A 27,277-nucleotide genomic window follows, 5' to 3' on the forward strand; every position below is an offset into this window, starting at 1 on the left:
AACGAGTGATGTTATATCTGGTACTTAAATTTTGTTTCCGTAAGAAACAACAAGGGGCGGTGGCGGCGGTCAGCGATTGGCTTTATAAGCGACCTCGCTGATCTGGGCCACCACATATTCTCTCTTGATAAGAGGAGATGAAGGGGGGGGATATGATCAACATGTACAAATATATAAGGGGTCCATATAGTGAACTTGGTGTCGAGTTATTCACTTTACAGTCAACACTGAGGACAAGGGGGCACTCTTTACGTCTAGAGGAAAAGACATTTCATCTCCAAATACGGAAAGGTTTCTTCACAGTAAGAGCTGTGAAAATGTGGAATAGACTCCCTGCAGAGGTGGTTCTGGCCAGCTCAGTAGATTGCTTTAAGAAGGGCCTGGATTATTTCCTAAGTGTACAGAATATAACTGGGTACATTTATAGGTAAAGTTGATCCGGGAAAAATCTGATTGCCTCTCGGGGGGGATCAGGAAGGAATTTTTTTTCCCCTGCTGTGGCAAATTGGATCATGCTCTGCTGGGGTTTTTCGCCTTCCTCTGGATCAACTGCGGGTATAGAATTGTGTATATGAGATTGTATGTTATTATTATTATATATTTTTTATTTTTTTTGTGGTTGAACTTGATGGACTTGTGTCTTTTTTCAACCTGACTAACTATGTAACTATATATTAGATGAATAAGGTTATATCTCAGTTGTAATTTGTATGTTGTATTTTACTTTGGTATTGTATCGACCTGATTTCCCCGTTGGAGGTGCCAATAAAGATTATATTTAAAAAAAAAAAAAAAAAAAAGAAGATATTTGCACACGCTGTACTTCTGATTGAATACGGAATTTTTGCTTTTATTTATTTTTTTGTTTTGTGCAATAAACTTTTTATGAAACTAAGTTATATATATATATATATATAATATATATATATATATAATATATATATATATATATATATATATATATATATATATATATATATATATATATATATATATATATATATATATATATATATATATATATATATATAAAAATATGAATTTATTTTTATATATATAATATATATATATATATATATGAATTTTTATATATATATATATATATATATATATATAATATATATATATATATATATATATATATATATATATATATATGAATTTATATATATATATATATATATATATATATATATATATATATATATATATATATGAATTTATTTTTATATATATAAAAATATGAATTTATTTATATATATATATATATATATATATATATATATGAATTATTATTTTTTTATTCAGAACAAAGGAAAAGCCAACACCACCTTGGGGATCCATGTGCCAGCAAAGCAGCTTTCGTCAGTTGTGCTGTATATACCCGAGTGACCAGAAATCCGTCCTTCCGTCACCCAGATGCCCGGGACGTCTTTTGTAAGTTTTTTTTTTTTTTTTTTTTGTCTGCGTTCTGATAACTTTGCGTTCCATGGATGTTATTCGGCGCTCCGCCGCCTGCCGATATATAACCTTCAGCGCTCATCTATTATGTAGTCTACAAGTTGCAGAACAGGAACCCTTGTTAAAAAATACATCAGTACACAGGGTTGTCGGGTTTGAAGTTTTTATTGAGCACATACATTAGTTTTCACAGATATTCAGAAGCACGAGGGGTGTGTATACCACGGAGAGTCGTACACAATCTGCTTCCCGAGCATTACACCACAAAACTCACCGCAACACTATTCATGTTGTGCCAAAAGTATTCCCGAAATAAAGGAGAGGGGTTGCTGGAGGAAGCCGAAGGAACACACACGTATCCCTTTTTAATAGTCTAACAAAGTATCAATATTAATAACTTCTATAGAACAGAAAATGTCTTTATTTCTATATATTCTTCATAACATTTTTTTTTATCTGAAAACATAAACTTTTTACTTCCTGTGTAAGAAATATAGATATTTATATATCTCAGCAATATCAGAGTCTATTACCACAAGCCTTTATTTTATACATATTACTTCCAGTGTTTATTAGATTCAGTGGGAGCGCACACCGTTTACTGAAATGACCATACTAACCCTCTTCCTCCCATATAATACCTACATTTACCATTGGGAGGGGGTGCAAATTTACCCCCCCCCATTCATTAGCAAATGTAAGTTAATGAAATGGGGTTAATATGAATGTGTATACAGTCTTCCACAATTACAGTGTGATCCATTGTCCTAGACCAGAGGTCTCCAAACCCTGGCCCCTGGGCCAAATGTGTCCCTCTGCTTGTATCCAGCCTTTAGGGCACTATTCCTCCCACTGACACCAGAGATAGGGAACTAATTCTCCCACTGACACCAGAGATGGGGCACTATTCCTCCCACTGACACCAGAGATGGGGCACTATTCCTCCCACTGACACCAGAGATAGGGAACTAATTCTCCCACTGACACCAGAGATGGGGCACTATTCCTCCCACTGACACCAGAGATAGGGAACTAATTCTCCCACTGCCACCAGTGATGGGGTGCTATCCCTCCCACTGACACTAGAGATAGGGAGCTAATTCTCCCACTGACACCAGAGATGGGGCGCTATCCCTCCCACTGACACCAGAGATAGGGAACTAATTCTCCTACTGACACCAGAGATGGGGAGCTATCCCTCCGACTGACACCAGAGATGGGGTACTATTCCTCCCACTGACACCAGAGATAGGGAACTAATTCTCCCACTGACACCAGAGATGGGGCACTATTCCTCCCACTGACACCAGAGATGGGATGCTATTCCTCCGACTGACACCAGTGATGGGGTGCTATCCCTCCCCACTGACACCATAGATAGGAAACTAATTCTCCCACTGACACCAGTGATGGAGCACTATTCCTCTCGCTGACACCAGCGATGGGGCGCTATACCTCCCACTGACACCATAGATAGGGAACTAATTCTCCCACTGACACCAGTGATGGGGCGCTATACCTCCCACTGACACCAGAGATAGGGAACTAATTCTCCCACTGACACCAGAGATAGGGAGCTAATTCTCCCACTGACACCAGTGATGGGGCGCTATACCTCCCACTGACACCAGAGATAGGGAACTAATTCTCCCACTGCCACCAGTGATGGGGTGCTATTCCTCCCACTGACACCAGAGATAAGGAGCTAATTCTCCCACTGACACCAGAGATAGGGAACTAATTCTTCCACTGACACCAGTGATAGAGTGCTATCCCTCCCACTGACACCAGAGATAGGGAACAGATTCTCCCACTGACACCAGAGATGTGGTACTATCCCTCCCACTGACACCAGTGATGGGGCGCTATCCCTCCCACTGACACCATAGATAGGGAGCGAATTCTCCCACTGGCGCTATCCCTCCCACTGACATCAGAGATGGGGAACTAATTCTCCCACTGACACCAGTGATGAGGCACTATCCCTCCTTCTGACACCAGAGATAGGGAACTAATTCTCCCACGGACACCAGAGATGTAATTTATTTACTCCCAACTTCCACCAACGCCCATGGCATTGTTTACTCCCATCGATGTTAGGACATTTTTTTTTACTCCCACTGGCCACAGTCCGGCCCTCCTAAAGTTTGGACAGCAGTAAACCAGCCCTTTGTTTCTAAAGCTTGGAGACCCCCTGTCCTAGACAAAAGGACGTGGTTGGCCTAGGAACGTCCAATATCTATTGATCTTCTTCTCATTTTAAAGTGTATGGGAAGCAATTTTTTTATTTTTGGGGATAGATGAGGGCTAGAACCCCATTTAGAATCCCATTCATACCTGATCGTTTTGTAGTTCGAAGAGTGTAGCTCTAAAGCACTCAACAATTAAAATCCCATGGTTTTCTTTGAGGCTTGTAGGTCAAAAATAAAAAGTACACAAGCTCCTTTTTGTGCTACAAGCTTTAAGCTGATACTAAAGGCAGTTTTTTTTTTCTTTTAAGTAAAAAAAACCCCAAAAAAAGGTTATGCTTACCCGCTCTGTGCAATGATATTGGACAGAAAGGTCCCTCGCTTTGTCTGAAGTCCACCCGCCACCAGCAATGTTCACTTCTTCCTCCTCCGGTTGCCTCCTATGCAAGCTGGTACTAAGGAGGCCCTCGTGCTCCGGAGCCAAGCTTTGTGTGTCCCTAGACTTCCTCCTCACAGGAATTTGGCACGGAGGGTAATGGTAGCCATAGGCTCTTGCTGATGGGTGACCTGCGACCTCTGTGGTCTCTGGCTGTGGAGCTAAGCCAAGCAACATTCAGGGCTCATTTACACTTGCTTCAACTAGAACACACATTTCGAGGGCCTACCGCTTCAACATGCTTTTTTTTTTTATGGTAAACAAAGTGTTGCGCCATAAAAAGCGTAAGTTAATAGTGAAAAGTTCGAAAAAATATATATATAATGAAAAGTCCACAAAAGATGATGGTGAGAGAATCTTGCAGCCAGAACACAAAGGTTGGTCGCCTCACACCTCCCTTCACCTAAAGGGCCCAACCACCGACAAAAGGACAGGATGTACTCTTACCAAATGGCCAAGACCCCCCCCCCCCCCGGTGACTGGCAGCTCTGGCAATCTTTTTGGGAATTCCCTTTAAAACCACATTCCGGTAAGGCTTTGAAGCAAGAGATACGGCCTTAAGGTGTACTTTAAAAATGGACATCCAGAGCTTATGATCGACCCCCCCCCCCAAACAAAGAAAAAGGGACCATAGGAGTCCGAAATCCATAGAAGAGACCATAAGGGTCCATGTGAAACATGGAGGGGGCTGGGTTAGGTTCTGGGGCTGCTTTGCTGCATCTGGCACATGCTTTGATGAAGCTTTGGTAAATGCCCTGTGTGTGTGTTCCTTTTTATATTTCTTTTTAAAATGGGGCCCGATTCAGTAGTATTCCCACTCAGCAGATCCCTAGCTCATTAGTACCCTCGTTCAGCAGATCCCCAGCTTATTAGTACCCTCGTTCCGCAGATCCCCATATTATTAGTACCCTTGTTTAGCAGATCCCCAGCTTATTAGTACCCTTGTTTAGCAGATCCCCAGCTTATTAGTACCCTTGTTTAGCAGATCGCTATCTTATTAGTACCCTCGTTCAGCAGATCTCCATCTTATTAGTACCCTTATTCAGCAGATCCCCAGCTTATTAGTACCCTCGTTCAGCAGATCCCCAGCTTATTAGTACCCTCATTCAGATGATCCCCATTTTATTATAGTACCCTCGTTCAGCAAATCCTGCATCTTATTAGTACCCTCGTTCAGCAGATCCCCAGCTTATTAGTACCCTCGTTCAGCAGATCCCCAGCTTATTAGAACCCTTGTTCAGCAGATCTCCAGCTTATTAGTACCCTCTTTTTAGCAGATCCCCAGCTCATTGGTACCCTTGTTTAGCAGATCCCCAGCTTATTAGTACCCTCATTCAGCAGATCCCCAATCTTCTTAGTACCCTCGTTCAGCAGATCCCAAGCTTATTAGTACCCTCGTTCAGCAGATTCCCCATCTTATTAGTACCCTCGTTCAGCAGATCCCCCATCTTATTAATACCCTCGTTCAGCAGATCCCCCATCTTATTAGTACCCTCATTTGCCAGATCCCCAGCTTATTAGTACCCTCGTTCAGCAGATCCCCAGATTATTAGTTCCCTCATTCAGCAGATCCCCCATCTTATTAGTACCCTCGTTCAGCAGATCCCCAGCTTATTAGTACCCTCGTTCAGCAGATCCCCAGCTTATTAATACCCTCATTCAGCAGATCCCCCATCTTATTAGTACCCTCGTTCAGCAGATCCCCAGCTTATTAATACCCTCGTTCAGCAGATCCCCAGCTTATTAGTACCCTCGTTCAGCAGATCCTCAGCTTATTAGTACCCTCGTTCAGCAGATCCCCAGCTTATTAGTACCCTCGTTCAGCAGATCCCCAGCTTATTAGTACCCTCGTTCAGCAGATCCTCAGCTTATTAGTACCCTCGTTCAGCAGATCCCCAGCTTATTAGTACCCTCGTTCAGCAGATCCCCAGCTTATTAGTACCCTCGTTCAGCAGATCCCCCATCTTATCAGTACCCTCGTTTAGCAGATCCCAAGCTTATTACTACCCTTGTTCAGCAGATCCCCAGCTTATTAGTACCCTTGTTTAGCGTTGTCATAGACTGTGCTGTTATCATTGACTTCTCTGGAGGATTTGGAGACGCTTTAATTTAAAGCGCCAAGAAAGTGACATGGGGGGGGGGGGTAATTTGTAATTTTTGAAGCGAAGCAGACACAACATGTGACCAGGACTATGAGGTGGCCATTTTACTTAGTGACAGGGGGCTTTGATTGGCATTCGAAGTCCAATGCGACATTTTGAAGCAAGTGTAAACGAGGCCTTATTGTAAATCGGGACACAATATCACAAAAAAAAAAAAAGTATAAAGCGTTTGGATTTCCCATTATTTCGTGCCTCAGTGATGGTGGACACCAGGACAGTAGAGGGGCGAAACCTACCCAGCGAGAACCCAGGCATCAGAAAATCCTCATAGGAGGTGTAACCTTTCCATACCCAAGTAAAAAAAAAAAAATTGCCTTTCCATACACTTTAAACTTCAATCTTTCTGGTGAAAGATACGGGATAAGATCTTATGAGGGTTTATACCGGGGTGTGCTGGAGGACTTCCCACATCTAATAAGCTTAGGATATCATTTATTTTTTTTTTTTTTTTTTGCTGAGACTCTAATCACAACCTTACCAGCTTTTTATTTACGATGATATTATACAGTATACTGTAACACACTGGTTTAGAAAATTGCGCATTTATGAATATGAAATACCGTATACTGAATTAAGCACAATAACAAATCTGCCATATAAAGGACACATACTTTATTTTTAAATGCTGGATTATTGACATACTTTTTTTTTTTTTTTCCTTGAGACTTATTCAGAGGGTTCCCGGGGGTGCAGAACGGTCCTTGCACCCTGAAGGCGTTCCCTCTCCATAGGGTTGTAAAAGGCAATATTACCATTTTATTTTATTTATTTTTTTCCCGTGTGCATTTAGAAAACCCAAGTCCCTGCGTTGAGGGTCACGTCTCCTACACTGGCTATTGCTATTTAATAAGGCAAATTTCTGTATTTGTACAATACACGCTGCTTTCTCTATGGCTCTTGAGCTATGAACACTCAACGCTGCTTCCCTTCCGTATTCGCTTCGCACATCATACATACTCTGTTATTCTCCCGTATCGAAGAAGGAGATTTCCCAACTATGGACTTTGTGTCTTTGTAAGTAAATGTTATCCACTAAAGTGAAACCGAAGCCCAAATGTTTAGGTTTCATTGAAACTATGGAGGCACTGGAGAGGCTGGGTGGAGGCATTAGTAGAAGAACCAAAAGGAAAAGAGAGGTTCTAGGTCACCTAACCAGGGCTTTTTCTACTTTTTGGTGGTTTGCAGTTCCGGCACCCCCAGTATGTACCAACAAGGGGCATTGGGTGGGCTGGAGGGTCTATTGATGCTGGTTATTGGGAGGGGGGGGGGGTCTATTGTTGCTGGGGAAGATCTACCATTGCAGGGGGGATGTGGGGGGTCTAGAGCTGCTGAGGAGTGTATGGTTGCTGGGGAAAATCTACTGTTGCAGGGGAAATGGGGGTCTGGAGCTGCTGGTTGCTATTGTCTATTGGTGCTGGGGAAGATCTACTGTTGCAGGGGAAATGTGGGGGGGCGGGGGGTCTAGAGCTGATGGTTGTTGGGGAAGATCTGCTGTTGCAGGGGGAATATGGGGGGTTCTAGAGCTGCTGGGGAGGTTATTGTTGCTGGGAAAGATCTACTGTTGCAGGGGAAATGGGGGTCTCCAGCTGCTGGTTGCTGAGGAGTGTATTGCTCATGGGTAAGATCTACTGTTGCACTGGAAATGTGGGGGGGGGGGTGGTCTAGAGCTGATGGTTGCTGGGGAAGATCTTCTGTTGCAGGGGGAATATGGGGGGGGGGGGTCTAGAGCTGCTGGGGAGGGTATTGTTGCTGGGGAAGCTCTACTGTTGCAAAGGGAGTGTGGAAGGTTGGTCTAGTGTTGCTGGCTGCTGGAGGATCTATTGTTGCTGGAGAGGATCTATTGTTGCTGGCTGCTTTTGCTACCTTCCTTGTAATTATTTAGCACCATAAAAAGATACTTGGCTCTGTACTGTTTAAAAGGTGGGTAGTGAGTGGAGAAAAAGAAGGGTTCTCTGAGGTGGGTAGGGGGAGGAGACCAAGGTGATTCGGGGGGGGGGGCAGGGGGGGTTGACCTGTTGACCTACATGACCTACAAAAAAATGTCCTCCTTGTGACCAACTGCAACTTTGCACTGTTGGTGCAGACATCAGCAGAGGCAAAAAAGAAGGGACACCACATGCCGGATCGATTACCAGCGTCCATATATATTGTAAAAAATCCACAAGTATGGCAGGCCATGCCTCTGCTAACACCTATAGAAAAATCAGGGCTTAGACTATGGCTCTCTATGACTAAGCCCCCATTGGGTGAAACATGTTGGGGGGGGGGGGGGGGGGGGGCGGCAGTACTAGGGCAGGGACTTTCGTTGCCATGGCTGCGAATGTTTTGCAAAAAAATTGGATGTCTGCGATCTATCCGGTGTGCAGTGGTCCTTCTTTTTGGCTTCACTTAGTGACCTTCGGCACCTGGAGTTCAAATTGGCGGTTTGTTTGGCCCGATATCAGTAAAGTCTTCACATTTATCAAAATAGGATCCATAGAGCATGGCTGCTACAGAATTAGATCACATGGACCGAGAGTACTCCTTGTTGGTGCAGAGCTGCCTACACTCCTGGGAGGTACTAGAGGTGGGTAAATGAGGTGTGAAGAACCTTTTTTTTTGGGGGGGGGGGGGGGAATGATGAGGGCTGTGGAGGGAGTGGTGTGCTGAGGTGGGGAATGGGGGAGAGTGGTATAGAGGTCACAGCTGAGGGGGAGGGGGCGGAAGTGAGATGTGAAACCCTAGAACTAGCATTGGGACTTTATATGAGGCGGTATAAAATATATACATACACCTCCATCCCCGATATATTGAGAAAAAGAAAAAAAAATAATAGGAAGTGAGATGTGGACAGCCTGTGAAAGAGAGCTGAACCCTGCACTCTGTGCATAGCACACCCCTAAAGAAGGCACTCTGTACACAGCGCACTCCTGAACTCTGTATGTAGCGCACTATTGGACTCTGCACATAGCGCGTGCCTAAACTCTGCACTCTGTACGTAGCGCACTCCTGAACTCTGCACTCTGTACGTAGCGCACTCCTGAACTCTGCACGTAGCACAATTCTGCACTCTGTACGTAGCGCACTCCTGAACTCTGCACGTAGCACAATTATGCACCCTGTACGTAGCGCACGCCTGAACTCTGCACTCTGAACAGAGTGAACTTCTGAACTATGCACTCTGTACGTAGCAAACTCCTGAACTCTGCACTCTTTACGCAGCGCACTCCTGAACTCTGCACGTAGCGCACTCCTGAACTCTGCACGTAGCGCACTCCTGAACTCTGCACGTAGCGCACTCCTGAACTCTGCACGTAGCGCACTCCTGAACTCTGCACGTAGCGCACTCCTGCACTCTGCCTGTAGCCCAATTCTGCACTCTGTTCGTAGCGCACTCCTGAACTCTGTACATAGCGAATGCCTGAACTCTGCACTCTGTACGTAGCGCACTCCTGAACTCTGCACTCTGTACATAGCGCACTCCTCAACTCTGCACTCTGTACATAGCGCACTCCTCAACTCTGCACTCTGTACGCAGCGCAGTCCTGAACTCTGCACTCTGTACATAGCGCACTCCTCAACTCTGTACGTAGCGCACTCCTCAACTCTGCTCTCTGTACGTAATGCACTCCTCAACTCTGCACTCTGTATTCAGCACACTCCTGAGTAGTCCTATGTATCTGAGTAGATACATAGTCTTACAGATTCAACCAGCCCTCTGAGGGCAACCATAATGCTGTGACCCGCAATGAAATTGCGTTTGACACCCCTGTTGTAGAACAACCCTTCTGCCGGACAAAGAAGAATCTGATAGCGTTTTAAATGTTTGGGAGACACCTTTCTAGCTGACGTACATATCAGCTATTGAGGAAATGCTGGATGGTCTCACCTCAATGATTAACGCCCAACTCTAACCAAAACTTTCCTTTGCTTTACATAGAATGGGAACGGGTCTCAACGTAGCAGGTCAGTAGAAACTGCTACAGTTTCCCAGTGACTGGAAGGCTTGCTTATGAAACCTGCCATTGGCTTCCTGAACTTCTGAGCTTTGGACATCTCCCTATTACCAGTAGTGACATTCTTACTTGATTGCTGCTAATGGATCTGGATCATGTGATCAACGTTCTCCTTCAATGGCAATCTTGGCATACCTTCCCTCTCACATTCTTCTCTGTTGCAGAAGACAGAACTCTCGCCCTCTGGGGATACCAGTTTTGTTTCTCATCAACTCTCTCCTGGTCTTATTCTCCCTTCATCCCATTCCTAGTAGTCGGGCTGAACTTTGCGTGCAATCTGCCACCAACTCCATATAGGCTGCACAGTCCCCGTTGGTGGTGGCTGCTGGCACATCCAGACACTCCCTCTGACATGAATTCTATCTTAAGTAAAGGATTACAGCACATAACCCATAAATCACTGCGTCTCTTAATGTAAATTGAATGCAAATTATATTCAAAGCAAAATGAAATCTTGCAAATGTCCTTTGGCCTGTTCTCTTATATACATGGTTTGCAAGAGAAATGCTTGAGCGTGATTTAACGGCCCATGCAAGGAAAAAAATAACAATAACCATGGCCTACTAGACAATTTCCTCAAATGTTAACATTGTATAGTCCTTTTCTTTCTTTGTGCAAGAGGATATTTAATCATTTACAATTTATCAAAGCAAGGAAACAAAATGTGACAAGGTCATATATAACATCTACAGTTTGTAGTGTGTGTGACGTCCAGGGCTGGGTATTGGTGGACTCTACTCACTATACACGGCCATTTACACTTCAGACTAACAAACCACAGAACACGGGTGTTCAACGAAATAATTCCATGACAGAAATAAAAAAAAATAAAAAAGATTACTGTTGCTGATCACCTATTCAAAATTTGACTGGCTGTTATGCCGACCCACAGGTCTTCATATGTATAAGTAGACATTCCCAGAGCCTTCTGATTCCCAAAAACTGCACGCTTGCCTGGTCCATGACTCAGAAGATACTGGAGACTATGACAGCCAAGCAACTAGAATTCTCAGAAGAAAGCCCTAGTTTTTTTCCTAGGAAAAGTGTTCTACAACATTCCCTATGTATCCCTGCTTCTTGGATCCACCATTAAAAAAAAAAAAATGCCATGCTGAACTTTCTGACCTTAAGATCACTTGGTCAATACGGCGTTTCATGATTTTACCATTATCTCTAGCCTTCAACCATCATCTCTAGCCTTCAACCATCATCTCTAGCCTTCAACCATCATCTCTAGCCTTCAACCATTATCTCTAGCCTTCAACCATTATCTCTAACTTTCAACCATCATCTCTAGCCTTCAACCATCATCTCTAGCCTTCAACCATCATCTCTAGCCTTCAACCATCATCTCTAGCCTTCAACCATCATCTCTAGCCTTCAACCATCATCTCTAACTTTCAACCATCATCTCTAGCATTCAACCATCATCTCTAGCCTTCAACCATCATCTCTAGCCTTCAACCATCATCTCTAGCCTTCAACCATCATCTCTAACTTTCAACCATCATCTCTAGCCTTCAACCATCATCTCTAGCCTTCAACCATCTACTCTAGCCTTCAACCATCATCTCTAGCCTTCAACCATTATCTCTAGCCTTCAACCATCATCTCTAGCCTTCAACCATCATCTCTAACTTTCAACCATCATCTCTAGCCTTCAACCATCTACTCTAGCCTTTAACCATCATCTCTAGCCTTCAACCATCTACTCTAGCCTTTAACCATCATCTCTAGCCTACAACCATCATTTCTAGCCTTCAACCATTATCTCTAGCCTTCAACCATTATCTCTAGCCTACAACAGCAAACCTTTAACAGACTTGTACTCTTGTTCTGCCACAGCTGTATGATCGGGTCTTTCCATACAACTTATGAAGCTCTTGATTACTTGGGTGAGGTGGAACACAAGGCAGCTTCATGCAAAAGCTAATTAAGCCCCGTACACACTATCGGTTTTTCTGCTGAGTTTTTCCTTCAGATTTACCAAAACCATATAATCTGAGGTCAAACCTTAGGAGCTTCAATTTGTATGCAGTCAGGCAGGCCCCTTTGTACTACGTGGTTTTGGTAAATCTGAAGCAGAAAAACTGATAGTGTGTATGGGGCTTTAGGCTACCAGACAAAGCGAATTCCACACCACTTGAGCAATACTCAAGTGGAGGCTGAAGGGATGAAAAAAATCTAAAGAAAGTCAACTACTAATTACCCCTTTGCTAGCCTAGATAAGTTTAAAGTGACTATTTCTGGCAGATGATTGGCATGTTTTATGGACATCTTATGGGGGGAACTTCCAGTACAGTGGGCTGGAAGCATTTTGCATCATTTTTGATTAGCACATTACAGGATGGGCCCTGGAGTATGTAAAGCTGGATTTGATCCTACATATACTTTAATAAGCCCTTAGCCCTTGTATGACTTCCTGTTTACACAATATGTGCATTTACTAATCAGAATGTGACAACGCAGTGGCATCACGGGGGGGGGGGGGGGCGGTGCCCAGGGTAAGGCAAGTAGTACACCCCCTAACCTGTGGACTGTTAGCTCTCCCGTCCACCACAATAAATGTATATACATACATAGTAGGAAAGTCAGTGCCTTACCCTCACCTCCTCATCCCCCTCCCCACACAAATGCTCCCCCCAAATCACACCACCATGCACAAATCCTCTCTTCAAGCACCACCCACCCCAGCACAAATCTTTTCCCCTCCCAAGTTGCTCCTCGCCACAAATCCTCTTAACAACACCACCGCCCCCCTACAAAACACTCTTCCAAGCATTAATCCACCCCAGCAAAAATATCTAACTGTGCAATTTCCCTCCCTGGAATCGTAAAATAGACCTCAGACCAGTGTGGCTCGATACAGGGGGACATCCCTCCTTCCTGCTCCTCCACCTCTTGTGCATGATACACATCAGAGCCAAGGAGGAGCCTATCTTCCCTTGGCTCAGATGTGTATTGTTACAAGGAAGGTGGTGGGGAAATATACCAGTTACTGCAGAGGGAGAGAGCGTGGTGCTAGGGACTCAGGACACCCAGGAGCTACGTGTAAGGTGCCCTGGGTTCTCAGCCCTAGCACATCCCTCCCAGGCAAATTTGTGGAGTTAAGTGTCAGACCTGGTAAAAGCACTGGGCTCTGGGACTTCAGATCTGCAGGATGCTGCGATTTTGCTGGAATCCTGGGACGGGCCTGTGAAGTGGTGTCGCTAGGGGGTGGCTACTGGGGCCCATAGCCCCAAGTCTCTTACGTAGGGTTGGCAGCTCCAGGCTCCATCTGCTCAGCTGGTGGCCGGGGGAGGAACATGACTAGTTAGTTAATGTTATCAGGCACAAGTTCTTATCTATATTCAGCAGTTCCGACAATTTAATCATTTTCCCAGCGTCCAATTCTGTACCAATCTGCCGGGCAATGTAATTGTCGGGAACCGCTGCCCCCTACCGATGTAAGGGGGGCTCTCTGGGGACCCTGATCTAAGTGGGGCTCCACACTCAGATATGTAACAATATTATATATATATATATATATATATATATATATATATATATATATATATATATATATATATATATATATATATATATATATATACACATATGTTATATATGTGTATGCCTGCCCAAGCATATGACTTTCTTTACTTCGCTGCTATGATCTGCTCTAGCCCCAGATCTTTTTTAGGCCTAGCAACGCCCCTGGTCCTGTGGAATCCGGGACAATTGGGAGGTACCATTTTAAACGCCTAAGAAATCTGCACTATGCCCCTGCCCATGCTACACCACTGGGGGGCAAAGCACTACCCGTGTGACCTCAGATTGCTGCTATTAGCAAACAAGAAAAGCAAGTCAGGCAAAACTTCTCCAACCATCCCCTGGGTCTCTTGCATTTATAGTGCCTATCTTCCTAAGATCATCTTCAGTGATCCCTGATGAGCCAAAGATTGCATAAGTCTCCTAGTCTGATTGGTCACTGTAATGCAAATAAATGGTGCCCATCTCCCTCGTCCATTCCATCAAAATGGAACGAGTTAGGTTCTTGGGTATTTAGGTAAACCAAACCATAGACACATATGAAGGCATAATCTGCCATTCCCATGTGATTGCTCTACATCGTCCGGTCACTATCACCACAGAGCCTGTTATTTGGGTAATTTCTGCAAATACTTCTCTTGGCTCGTAATCCAGCCGCCGCTAAAAGCATTTACAGATAATAATCCGCATCCTTTTGTATCGGCTCAAACCTTAAACTGCTTTCATACATAGATCCAATCATGGCGTAGCCTGTAGTTACTGAAATTACACTGCAAAGACAGATCGCTGCATGTTTATCGGGGATTTGGCAACTTGTCTTACAAGCACAAAATTACTCATTTCAATGACTACGAGATGGGAAACAATTGCAAAGGAAATTCTAGAAAGTCTGTGCACAGAATAGCAGCCTTTTATCTGACGCTCCTATTGCAATCGTCTCTGAGCTATTCCCGGTGCTTAGGAAACGCGCACATCTTAAGGATCAGAGGCAATTTGCTCAAAACACTAGATAATAAAAAGAAAGAAAAAAATATACGTATTTAAAGTGGTTGTAAGCCTCTAACATGGAAAATGAAGTAGGCATATCCCTCTATAGCACACGTGTCAAGCACAAGGCCTGCAAGCAGAACCTGGCCTACCATGCCATTTCATGGGTCCCTCATGCCTCTCCTGGAGCTGCAGCACCCCCCCCCCTTTCATCTCTGCTTCCACCCTGTCTCAGCTAAGAGGAGGACAGAACTCCTTTGCCAGATCCTACGCTTATTTGTGCATCCGTGGATAGGCTTGTCCCCCCCATCCCCCTGTCTCAGCAGTTGGCAGCAGGGAGGAGGACAAGACTCCTCCTACAAATCCTGCACCTCTTAGTTCAGCCGCAGCACCCCCTTGTCTCCACCTCCCTTGGTCTCAGCATTTGTCAGACTCCGGCAGCTGACTCTAGTCCTCCTCCTCCAGACCCTGCACTTTCTGCTTCCCAGCTCGACCTTCTGGCTTCTTCCCGGGACCAGCGCAAGGTAAGGGAGGGTGGAAGACTCTTGACTTCTGATGGTGGTGGTGGAGGGGGGTCGTGACATTCGATCTAAGGGAGGGTGGGATGCTCTGGACTTTAGTCTTACAGATAAAACCAGCCCTTTGAGGTCAACCATAATGCTGATGCGGCCCACAATGAAATTGTATTTGACGCCCCTGCTCCTAAAGTAAGCGTGTACTTGCCTCAAACCATCTGCTCTCTCATTCCTCTGTCGGCATGAGTCACTTCTGACAGGTTTTGGCGACGGCAGAAAACCACGGGAGATGACTCGGACCCCTCTCCAGCACACAGAAGGTGACTGACAGCCTCTACTGTCCATGTCTCCCTATGAGACTTTGTACGGGGAGGTGTGTCCTTTCCCTCCACTCATGTCTCAGATTACACTCAGCTCTCCTCTCTATGCTGTGCAGTTTGTGACATCAGAGGCCCCACCCCCTGCTTGCTGCAGCTGAGAAATAGCCTTTGATCTGTGTGTTTTTAGGAGGCTGTAGAGAGGGGAGCTATGCAGATAAATGAATACAACTTATGTAGGAGGCCGTGTTTTCAGCTCTGTGCATCACCTGATGCCAGTCACTTCACTTGGTATATGGAGGGGTTTACAACCACTTTAACAGATAACATGGGTTACATGGAAAACTTCTAGCATCCGATACAACGCTGCTATGCACACGGCATTGTCGGCAGCTTCCCCTCATTAGAGCCAAGCATTGGCCTCCTTTGCTACAGCTCTGAGGACGCCTAGCCAAACGCCTGAAGACCACGTTCAGTTCCTCTGCAATGTAAAACAACACGAATATGAAGTATACACTTGTGTATATATACAGAATGTATGTCCTATATGCTTGCATTTTTTTGTTTTTGTTTTATTCATGCTCTGGTAAATCAGTGATCCTGTCTAAATACACCGAGGATACGATTATCACGGCTGACTTGGCCACATAACACGTCATACTAACTTCTAGGCAAAGGGGAGAGTGAAAGCAACCATGTAGCATCTGATGTTTATTTTTAAAATGACTTCTAGCAATCCCATATGCCTCTTAGAGAATCCCAGCACAGCCGGTGGGGTAGCCACACGCAGCGTCTGCAAGCGAAATTTCCGATTTGTCGTTGCCCCTTTTCCCGCAGTAGACTTCTGTTGGGTTTAAAAGCAAGATGATGGTTAAAAAGTTGGAAAACAAAAAAGATGTGGAACGAGGACCTGTCTAAACATTTGTGTTCTTTCTTTCTATGAGCTATAAGAACGTTCTTCTCAATGCAAAAACAAGCTTCCATCAAAGGGTAACCAATCTGTAGTATGGGTAGAACCTAAGGGGGGGTGTCACCTTTCGCAAGATTCGGTGATGTAAATGCCACAACAATAGAATCAAAAAGCTCCGGTGAGCGGGCGTTTGCCAGAGTTTGAGAAGTAACCACATCCATGAAAGAGGGGTTCCATGTATCCATGGGTGGTAGAACTTGGCTGAGATCCTTGAAATGAATCCATGCATGTGTATCTTCTACTTCCAAGTGATACTTCTAGTTGGAAAAAAAAAAAAGACTAAGCCCTTTCTTGTGCTGTACTCATTAAGAAACAAGTCCGTGTAACGTGAGAGCGTGACATCCTCAGCACACGACGTGACTTTCCTGTCCGATTATGACGGGGTAGAAGTTGTTGTCTGGAGAGCACTGCTCAGTTTCGTCTGGGACTTGTGGTGGGCTCAGGGAGCTTCTCCCGCTGTCATTGTCTTTTCCTGTTAATGAGAAACAGAAGAAAATATGTAACGTTCGTGAATTTAACTTACTACAGAAATAACATTAGTACTGGCATTGCCCTTCCCCCATCAGACACCAACTGGCTACAAGAGCTTCCTCCATTATCAGGGCCATCTTAAAGCGGTTTTGTACCTAAATTTTTTTCTTCTTCTTATTTAAAGCACATGCTAACATACTTACAGTAATGAACACTTAAAGCGGAGGTCCACCCTAAAGTGGACCTTCCGCTCATCGGAACCCTCCCCCCCCTCCGGCGCCACAATTGGCACCTTTCAGGGGGGAGGGGGGTGCAGGTACCTGTACAGTACAGGTATTCTGCACCCACTTCCGGGATAGCTCTCTGCAGGAAAGGGGCATAGATTACGCCCCTTTCCGCAAGTGCCCGCCCCTTTCCGCTGCCTGCTGGGAAACACACAGATCCCAGAGGCAGCGGGGACCGTCCTTATTTTGCGCAGCGCGACTCGCGCAATGCGCAGTAGGGAACCGGGAAATGAAGCCTGAAAGGCTCCATTTCCTGATTCCCATACCCAAGATGGCGGCGGCAGCACCCGACAGACGATCTAGAGATCGGCTTCGGGTGCCGACATCGCGGGCGCGCTGGACAGGTAAGTGTCACTATTTTAAAAGGCAGCAGCTGCAGTATTTGTAGCTGCTGGCTTTTAAAAAAAAAAAAAAAAAAACGCGGAGTCCCGGCGGACTCCCGCTTTAAATAAAATATTATTCAGTACTTACCTTATATTTCTGATGTTTGTGCTGACTTCCGGGCTGTCCTCCTGTGGGAGTAGGCGTGGTTATCGGCCTCACAATGGTCCCTGGGAAATTTCTAAGCTATTTCCCAAGAATCCATGGGGGACATAGTAATGCCGAAATCTCGTGAGATTTCGGAAGGAGGACGGCGGTCACGTGACGAGGGCGTGTCCGAAATTGCCATTTTCAAAGTGGGCAGGCAGCTGTATCTGCCATTACAGCTATCAGTGAGCATGCGCGAGATGGAGCGGTGGATTCTGGGAGCCCAGCGTCATCGCATACAGTAAGTAAATGCCTGTGGGCTTCAGACGCCCACAGTAAAAATGGAAACTGCCGGACTGCTTTTTTTAAAAGTTATCCAAAGCAAAAAAATCGTCAAAAACACGCCGATCGTGAATGCTAAGAGACGGTAGGAATCGCCCACCAGTGACACAGGTAAGAAAAAAACAAAACCGCAGCAGAATCCCGCTTTAATGAATAATTGCCCCTGGGCACTGCCCAGAGGCCCCAGGTGCATGGGGGGGCCCCATTGTAATCTTGCATTACACCATACTTGCCAACAGGGGTGGACTGACAACTCATGGGGCTTCCGGGCAACAGGAGATTATGGGGCCCCCAGGCAATCCGAGATTATGGGGCCACGCAGTATATACACAAACACACAGTATACAATTACACAGTATACACCTACATGTACACACAGTATACACAGGTATGTTTTTTTGTTGGCTGAGAAGGTACTGGAGAGGCGGGGCAGCTATAATCTTGGGATTTTTAGACCAAAAGGATGTCGGTAAGGGACATTTCAGAGACAGATGTAAAAAAAAAAACACAGATTTTTACATACTGTCCCTGATTTTACTGAGGCTGGCAACCCTGATGGGGGCCCCCTAGTGGCTCGGGGCCCTCTGGCAGTGCCCGAGTGGCCCAATGGTCAGTCCGCCCCTGCTTGCCAACTGTCCCAAATTTTGTTGTGACAGTCACGCTTTTTGATAAACTTCCCTGGAGATGGCCATGTCTTAGGCAGCATCCCGGAATCTGTGCTGCGAGGAAAGCAGCAGCCCGTCACTGGGCTAAACTTACAATCGGAAATGACATCTTCCCCTGCTACTTGTTTAAAATTGATTTGGTTGAAAGTGCAAATACATATACACTATATTCTCAGAAGTATTGGGGCACCTGCCTTTACACGCACATGAACTTTAACGGCGTCTTATTGTGAGATCCACCGCTGAGCAAGCGGATTCTGCTTTGCGGAGGCACCCATGTGAAACGGGCTTTCTAATGCCGCGTACACACGAAATACGGAATTCTCGTCGGAAAAAGCTCTGATGGTTTTCCCGATGGAATTCCGACGGAATTCGGCTCAAGCTGTCTTGCCTACACACGGTCACATCAAATTCCGATCATTTAAAACGTGGTGATGTACAACACGTACGACGGGACTAGAAAAAGGAAGTTCAATAGCCAGTAGCCAATAGCTTCCGTCACGTAGTTCAATCTGAGCAATGCGTGATTTTTGGCGTGTCGGATTTGCATACACACAATCGGAATTACCGATAGAAAGTTTTTCCATCTGGAAAATTGAGAACATACTATCAATTTTTGGCTGGCGGAAATTCTGACAGCTCAATTCCGATGGAGCGTACCCACGGTCGCATTTTCCGATTGAAAAACTCTCATCTGTCTTTTTCTGGCCGGAATGTCCGATCGTGTGTACGCGGCATTAGACTATTTATAGGCCACTCCAGCCACCTTCTGGGTTACACCTCCCCAGGAATTGTCTGGAGCGCAATAAATATTCAGGTTGAGATTTGCCTTGCTCAGCCCTTCAATGTTTCAGAAGCCTCGAGCAATCGGTCTGTGAGATCCAGAGCAGCCTAAAGCAATTGACGACTACTCCACTGATTACAGAGGAGCCAAAAAAGAACTGCATTTGCCTAAGATTCCTAACAACCTAACTAGGAGGGTGCTACATTTACATGAACACATACTGTATATATATATATATATATATATATATATATATATATATATATATATTTATATTTATATATTTTTATATATATATATATATATATATATATATATATATATAATTTTTTTTTTTTTTTTTTTTTTTTTTTTTTTAGATTGTTAGAGAATAACAAAGAATAAGATAGACTTCCCCTTTAAAATGCAGTTTATGGGTTGGCGGAAGAAAGCGGAGTCATTTGTAGTGAAAGCCGATATTGATTGGTGCTTATCCTTTATAACCAAGAGAAGCCGGGCCTGAGATGGGGAAAGTGATATTTAGTTTTTTAAATTTTAAATCAGGCCTGCAGTAAACAAGGCTGGAAACTAATCAACTCTAATCCTGGATTAGTTTTCCAAACAGGATCAAAGCAATGAAGTAAAGTCAGGTCATCCAACCAAAAGGCAATGATGTCTTATGGATTAGAGCGCGCAGCCAGCATTACAAACTAATATGGAAAGGTATGTCTGTCCCCTACACTGAAACCATGAATAAAAGTCCGACCGGCAAAAAAAAGGGAAGTAAATAGTTAAAGTAGCGTTGCACTGAAATAAAAATTTTAGTACCGAAACTTCAGGACACAACTGACGTTTTTAAAAAAAAATATATATATATTTTTTATAAATAATTGTATTATATTCAAAATTTTAAGTTAGTATTATGAATTTAAATGAATATAAATTTATTGTCGGTCATTATCGGCACCTTTTTGAAGCGATGTTAAAAAAAAAAAATCCTGATTGCTGCACTTTTGGTGCATATTTGGTCAATTAATTAAAAAAAAAACGCACCTCCCCATTGAAAACACAGTAAGAACGCATCAAAAATGCACCAGTGTTGCATTTTTGATGCATTTTTTTTGAGCCACATGTCCTATGAAAAACACACCATACGCAAGGTATAATCGTGGAAAAATCTCTGCAAAATGGTGGCCGTTTTTTTTTTTTTTGGGCAACCATTATCGGCACCTTTTTTTTCTTTCGGCACAACGCTGAAAACCCTACTTTCGGCGGCCGAAATTTTGGTGTATCACTAACTTAAAGGGTTAGGCCAGCCATACACAAAGCAAATTTCTTTCCTGCAACCAGGGGGGGGGGGGGGTTTAGGGGAAGTCGTCCCCACTGGGAGAAGAGCGTGATTATTGTTAGCGGCTATAGCAGCCGCTAGCGATAATCACAGGTGCAGTAAAACCCAGCATGCTGGTTATACCCAAGTGGATCGATTTTGGTACATTCAGCTTGCCCCGTACAGGGTTTGAATCTCGGGCCAGTACCTGCTGAACAGGGTTGTATGGCCCAATGCCGTGTACACAATTCGACGGACTAGGTCCGACGGTCTTCCCGACGGACGTTCGGCTGAGGTTCCGACTGACTTTCTGAACGAAACGGACCACACGACCGGGCTAAGTCCGTTCGAAAGTCCGTTCGTTTTGAACGTGATGACGTAAGACGGGACTAAACAAGGAAGTTCAATAGCCAGTAGCCAATAGCTGCCCTTGCGTCGTATTTGGTCTGTCGGACCAGCACACAGACGAACGGTATTCCTGATTTTTAGTCCGTCGGAAAGATTTGAAACATGTTTTATTTCCAGGTCCGTCGGACTTTTGGGGGAAAAAAATGTCCGCTGGAGCCGCACACGATCTAATTGTCCGACGGATTTGGGACCGCTGGACCAAGTCTGCCGGAAAGTCCGATCGTGTGTACGCAGCATTAGTTCAACTTTACCAATAAACTGTCTATGCAGATAAGGGGTGTCTGCAAATAAAAACTGTGCAGCTCTGACGAATGGGGAATAAGAACAGGATGATGCCATTTCTAGGAGTTTTTTTTTAGCCAGGCCCCCAGAGGTATTTAACCACTGGAGATCCGCGCTATAGCCGAATGATGGCTACAGCGCGGACCTGCTTTGCCGGGACGACGTCTATTGATGTCGCCCTGTGCACGAGCGCTCTGTGATCAGCGAGTCTATGAGACTCGCCTGATCACAGATCGGAGCAAGAGGTCGATCCCGACCCCTTACCACATGATCAGCTGTCAGCCATGAACAGCTGATCATGTGACACAACAGAGCAGGTAATCGGCTATTTTTCCTCCTCGCGCTGACAGCGCGAGGAGAAAAAGAGGGAGCCGATCACCGGCGGCCAGCTCATCAGTGCCCACCTGTCCCCTGCCAGTGCCACCTAAATATTAAAAAAAGTGCCACCCATCAGTGCCCACAGTGCCACCTATCAGTGCCCATAATCTGCCTCAACAACAGTGCTGCACCTCAGTGCCACATATCCGTGCCCATCAGTGTCATCTACCAGTGCCCATCAGTGACGCCCATCAGTGCCACCTATCAGAGCCACCTATCAGTGCCACCTATCAGTGCCCATCAGTCTCATCTATCAGTGGTACCTATCAGTGCCCCTTAGTGCCACCCATCCATGCCACCCATCAGTGCCATCTTATCTGTGCCCATCTTTGCCCATCAGTGCCGCCTTATCTGTGCCCATTAGTACTGCCTTATCTGTGCCTATCGGTGCCACCTTATCTGTGCCTATTAGTGCCGCCTTAACTGTGCCTATCAGTGCCCACCAGTGCCGCCTCATCAGCGCATTTCAATAAAGTAGAAAAATGACCTGTTTGCTAAATTTTATAACAAACTATTAAACATGATTTTTATTTTTATTTTGCATCTTTTTTTGTTTAGCAAAAAATAAAACTCCCAGCTGTAATTAAATACCACCAAAAGAAAGCTCTATTTGTGGGAAAAAAATGATAAAAATTTCATTTGGGTGCAGTGTTGTATGACCGCGCAATTGTCATTCAAAGTGCATCAGCGCTGAAAGCTGAAAATTGGTCTGGGCAGGAGGGGGGGTTTAAGTGCCCGGTAAGCAAGTGGTTAAATGGCCTACACCCTTAGCAAAGAACATTATCCAACTTTAGTCAAAGCTGCACAGTTTGTTTTTAGCTACAGGTGCCCCTTACCTGTACTGGAACTTTTTGGTACATAGAAAAGGGTTGTTCACTTTCCAACCCATGATGGACTACACCTGGTGGTTGTCTGTCCTTTTCGCTACTTAGGCATATCATGATTTCCAACATGCATTATGATTTGCACAGCAGCATGTTTTGTGGTGTGTATTGAGGGGCCGCTGGGCTGGTCTTTGCCTGCAATTTTCCGGGAGCTGCGATGCTCTTAGGTGCCCCTCCCATTCCCCTCTCGGCCACTCAGTCTTGGTGAGGGGGGGGGGGGGTGTGTGGGCGGGTTCTCCCTCTGCGCATCGGCGCCACGCAGCCACCTCGTACATCAAACGCCTTGTCGGCGTTGTCATGCCGGTGTTCTGACAAAAAGTGTCCACCTATCGAATAGTGTCTGGCCCGTATTGCGCTTGCGCAGTACGGAGGACAAGGAGACTCCGAAAGTCTCTGAAGAAGAACGGCGCCTGCGCACTGAGTCCAGGTTGAAGCCCCACCATCCAAGTGGACATATGGTTGCTCATAGTAAGAGAGCCCCGCTTCGCTCGCCACGCTTTGGATGGTGGGGCTTGAACCTGGACTCACTGCGCAGGCGCTGTTTATCTTCAGGGATGTTTGGCTTCTCCTTGCCCCCCCCCCCCCGTACTGCGCAAGCATCACCGGGATGAGACACACCATCTTGGTTGACCAATGGGGAGTCACGTCTGGTTTCAAATGAGCAGCGGCCGCCTTGAGTCAGACACCTCCCCTTCATGTCATGCCAGCGTGGCGCTGGTTGGGTCTTGTCGGGAAATATTTCCGGAAACACTCATCTGCTGTGGGCTATTCTTGGCACCGGCACACTCTGTGCATATCTTCTCTACTATGGCTCTCTCAGCCTTTCAAGATAATCACTTTGTTACTTTATCCTACTTACTTGTTATCACCTTTAGCACCAGCCCATTCACTCCTCCAGGCGTGTATGTATATTTATATGTATATGCCAATGTCCTTCTTTCTTCCTCATTATCTACTTGATTTAGGGGTCTCCTCCACATCCAACCCACTCGGGTCTTACCTTTTACTTATTATTTCATTTTAGATTGGAGCCTATGTTTCACCTGCTGTTTGGCTATTCATGTTTTTGGGAATCGCACCCATGTTCTATTTCTTCCCACGGGCCCCACCTCAGCTCCCGGCGCAAACTATTCTACTAGCCCATGTGCTCCAACTTACATACCCTCACGTGCAGCCAATATGTAAGGAATATAGGAGATGGATATCTTCATCTCCATGTCACCACTTCTCATTTTTGGGTTCCATGTTTAGACTTTGTGATATGCCCATGTCTTTTTGCAGATCTGATTTATCACGCATCCGCCCCTGAAGAGTGGCAATATGCCATGAAACGCGTCGGGCTTATACAGGTGCATCGTGTTTTACTTTCAGGACCATACCTTGAGTTTTAAAGATTCCATCTCACGGAAGGACACCTTTTTTTAACAACTTGCCGCCCCCACCCACCGTCAAATGACGGCTGGGAGGTGCGGCTCTCGTTCTGGGTGGACGTCATACGATGGCCTCCCAAAACGACCACTCTTGCTAGGACACAGCGTGACCCCGATCTGTGTAAAGAGCCGCGGCATCTCTGTATTTACATGTGACCGGCTGTGATTGGACACAGCCGGTCACATGTAAATGCGGAGATGCCGGTAATCGGCGCTCCTCGCCTCACACTGACAGAGTGTGAGGAGAGGAGAGCCAATCAGTGGCATCTCCTCACGGGACAGATAGGTATGTAATCAGGGCACTGATCATCAGTGCCCTGATTACAATTAGGGCCCACCAGTGCCAGCAATGATTGCCCACCACTGCCAGCAATCAGTGCCAACCAGTGCCCACAATTGCCACCAATCGGCCATTTGTGATGCCAGGCAGTGCTACCCATCACTGCCCATCACTGCTGCCCATCAATGCTCATCACTAGTGCCCATCAGTGCCCATCACTAGTGCCCATCAGTGCCACCTATCAGTGCCCAGAAGTGCGGCATATTCGTGCCTCCTCATCAGTGCCACCTCATCAGTGCCCATAAGTGCCGCCTCATCAGTGCCTATAAGTGCAATCTCATCAGAGCCTATCAGTACCCATCAGCGCTGATCAGTGAAGGAGAAAAATTACTTATTTACAAAATTTACTGACAGAAACTAAGAAAAACCTTCTTTTTTTTTTATTCCTAAAGTTTTGGTCATTTTTTTTCTTTCTTAGGAAAAAATAAAAAACTCAGGAGTTAATAAATACCACCAAAAGAAAGCTCTATTTGTGTGCATAAAATGCTAAAAAAAAATCACATGGTTACAGTGTAGCATGACCGCACAATTTTCATTCAAAGTGTGACAGCGTTAAAGCTGAGAAATGGCCTAGGCAGGAAGGGGGTTGTAAGTGCCCGGTATTGAGGTGGTTAACCAATGCTGCTATAAGTTGATATTTACATTTTCTTTTTACATTTTATTGTTTTGCAAAATGCTTTTTACGTCTTTACGATATTTGTATGTTCTTATTGCTGTGTGTTTTAGGCAATAAACACATCCATATTGCATTGTTCCATTTGTTGAGCCACATCATTCACATTCTCATTTAAAGGGGTTGTAAAGCTTTGTTTTTTATTTTCTAAATAGGTTCCTTTAAGCTAGTGCATTGTTGGTTCACTTACCCTTTTCCTTTGATTTCCCTTCTAAATGTTTTTTTTTTTCTTTGTCTGAATTTCTCACTTCCTGTTTCTCAGTAAACTTCACACCAGCCTCCGAGCGGTGTTTAGTCAGCCAGAACAGCTTACCGAGGAGGAACAGGTAGTGAGACATTCAGACAAAGAAAAAAAAACATTTAGAAGGGAAATCGAAGGAACCAACAATGCACTAGCTTAAAGGAACCTATTTAGAACATAAAAAGCAAACCCCTTTAAAGTCCCAGCCCTTTTCTATGTACCAGATTCAGGGATGGAGATGTATGGTCACATATATCTCATTCATAGTCCCAAAACCCCCTTCTTTCGCACATTAATAGGGATGGAGGTTGTATGAATAGCCTACATCTAGGTTGAGACCCCTTTTAGATTGTTCACTTTCCAACCCATGATGGACTACACCTGGTGGTTGTCTGTCCTTTTCAATACTTAGGCATACTTGGTTCATATCACGATTGTCCACATTCATTATGAATTGCACAGCAGCTTTGTGGTGTGTATTGAGGGACTGCCGGGCTGGTCTTTGCCTGTGATATTCCAGGAGCTGCCATGTTCTTAGGTGCCCCACCCATTCCCCTCTCGGCCACTCAGTCTTGGTGCAGGGGGTGGGGGGTGGGCGGCTTCTCCCTCTGCGCATCCGCGCCACGCAGCCGCCTTGTACATTCGACAGCCTTGTCGGCGTTGTCATGCCGGGGCAAGAAACGCCATCTCGGCTGACCAATGGGGAGTAACGTCTGGTTTCAAGTTAGCGGCGGCCACCTTGGCTCAGACACCTCCCCTTAATGTCATGCCCCTTCTTTGGAACTTTTTGGTTAAAAAGTTTACTCAAGTGAAGAATTTCCCCTCTTATTCCTTCGATCATTCCCTCATTTCTCTGTGTGCCCCACTGGTTATAATATCTTATTTGTTGTTAGCAGTTCAATGAATTGTCAACTGTGTACAATAAGACCTTCACTAGACATGCCGGTAGGTTAATTGGCTTCTGTCCAAAATTAACCCTAGCATATGAATGGGGACCTTGGCTTGTGGACTCCTTGAGGGTAGGGACCGATGTGAGTGTACAATGTACAAGGGTAAGGACAATTGTAGACACTGACTCAGGTTGAACTGGATGGACTGGTGTCTTTATTCAACCTTACTAACTATGTAACTAGTATCTTTTATAAAATTACAGATGGGCTACATAGTTACATAGTCGGTGAGGTCGAAAAAAGACACAAGTCCATCAAGTCCAACCCATGTGTGTGATTATATGTCAGTATTACATTGTATATCCATGTATGTTGCGGTCGTTTCAGGTGCTTATCTAAGCCCCTGTACACACGGGTCGGACATTCTGACAACAAAATCCGTCGGATTTTGTCCGAAACTTGTGTTGCATACACACGGGTCGGACAAAGTTGTTGAAAAATCCAATCGTTCGGAACGCGATGACGTTATTTTGTTACGACGGGACTACGTTCAGGTTAGTAGCCAATAGCCTTGGTCTAGGAATTCGGGTGCCGTCATCGCGGGCGCGCTGGACAGGTGAGTGCTCATATTTTAAAAGCCAGCAGCTGCAGTATTTGTAGCTGCTGACTTTAAAAATAAAAAAAATGGCGTAACTCCCACTTTAAAGTGGTTGTAAACCCGAACAAAAAAACAATAAAAAAAACCCCCTGTAAGACAAAGGCATAATGAGCTAGTATGCATCGCATACTAGCTCATTATGAAATCTTTACCATAGATTGAAGCTGTTGCAGCGGCCCCGCACACTGATGTGACTGGCGACATGTCTCC

General features: G+C 45.0%; 1 protein-coding gene and 1 long non-coding RNA gene across 2 annotated transcripts in view; one reads left to right on the plus strand and one right to left on the minus strand.

The window, feature by feature from the left end:
• Window positions 1-1,312: 1,312 nt before the first annotated feature.
• Window positions 1,313-27,277, plus strand: part of LOC143931005 (uncharacterized) — a 204,698-nt gene continuing 178,733 nt past the window's right edge. Inside the window, exon 1 of the long non-coding RNA XR_013262868.1 lies at window positions 1,313-1,437. This is a non-coding gene — a long non-coding RNA (uncharacterized LOC143931005). The remainder of the gene's footprint in view (window positions 1,438-27,277) is intronic.
• ZMAT4 (zinc finger matrin-type 4) overlaps window positions 14,970-27,277 on the minus strand; it is a 1,011,964-nt gene continuing 999,656 nt past the window's right edge. The window contains exon 8 of the mRNA XM_077455722.1: window positions 14,970-17,035. Within this exon, the coding sequence (XP_077311848.1) occupies window positions 16,908-17,035 (128 nt within the window). The 3' untranslated portion in view covers window positions 14,970-16,907. The remainder of the gene's footprint in view (window positions 17,036-27,277) is intronic.

This window comes from Lithobates pipiens, unplaced genomic scaffold (genome assembly GCF_037356315.1).
Source record: "Lithobates pipiens isolate NorthernLeopardFrog02 unplaced genomic scaffold, aLitPip1_a1.2 Scaffold_25, whole genome shotgun sequence".
Classification (NCBI taxonomy): domain Eukaryota; kingdom Metazoa; phylum Chordata; class Amphibia; order Anura; family Ranidae; genus Lithobates; species Lithobates pipiens.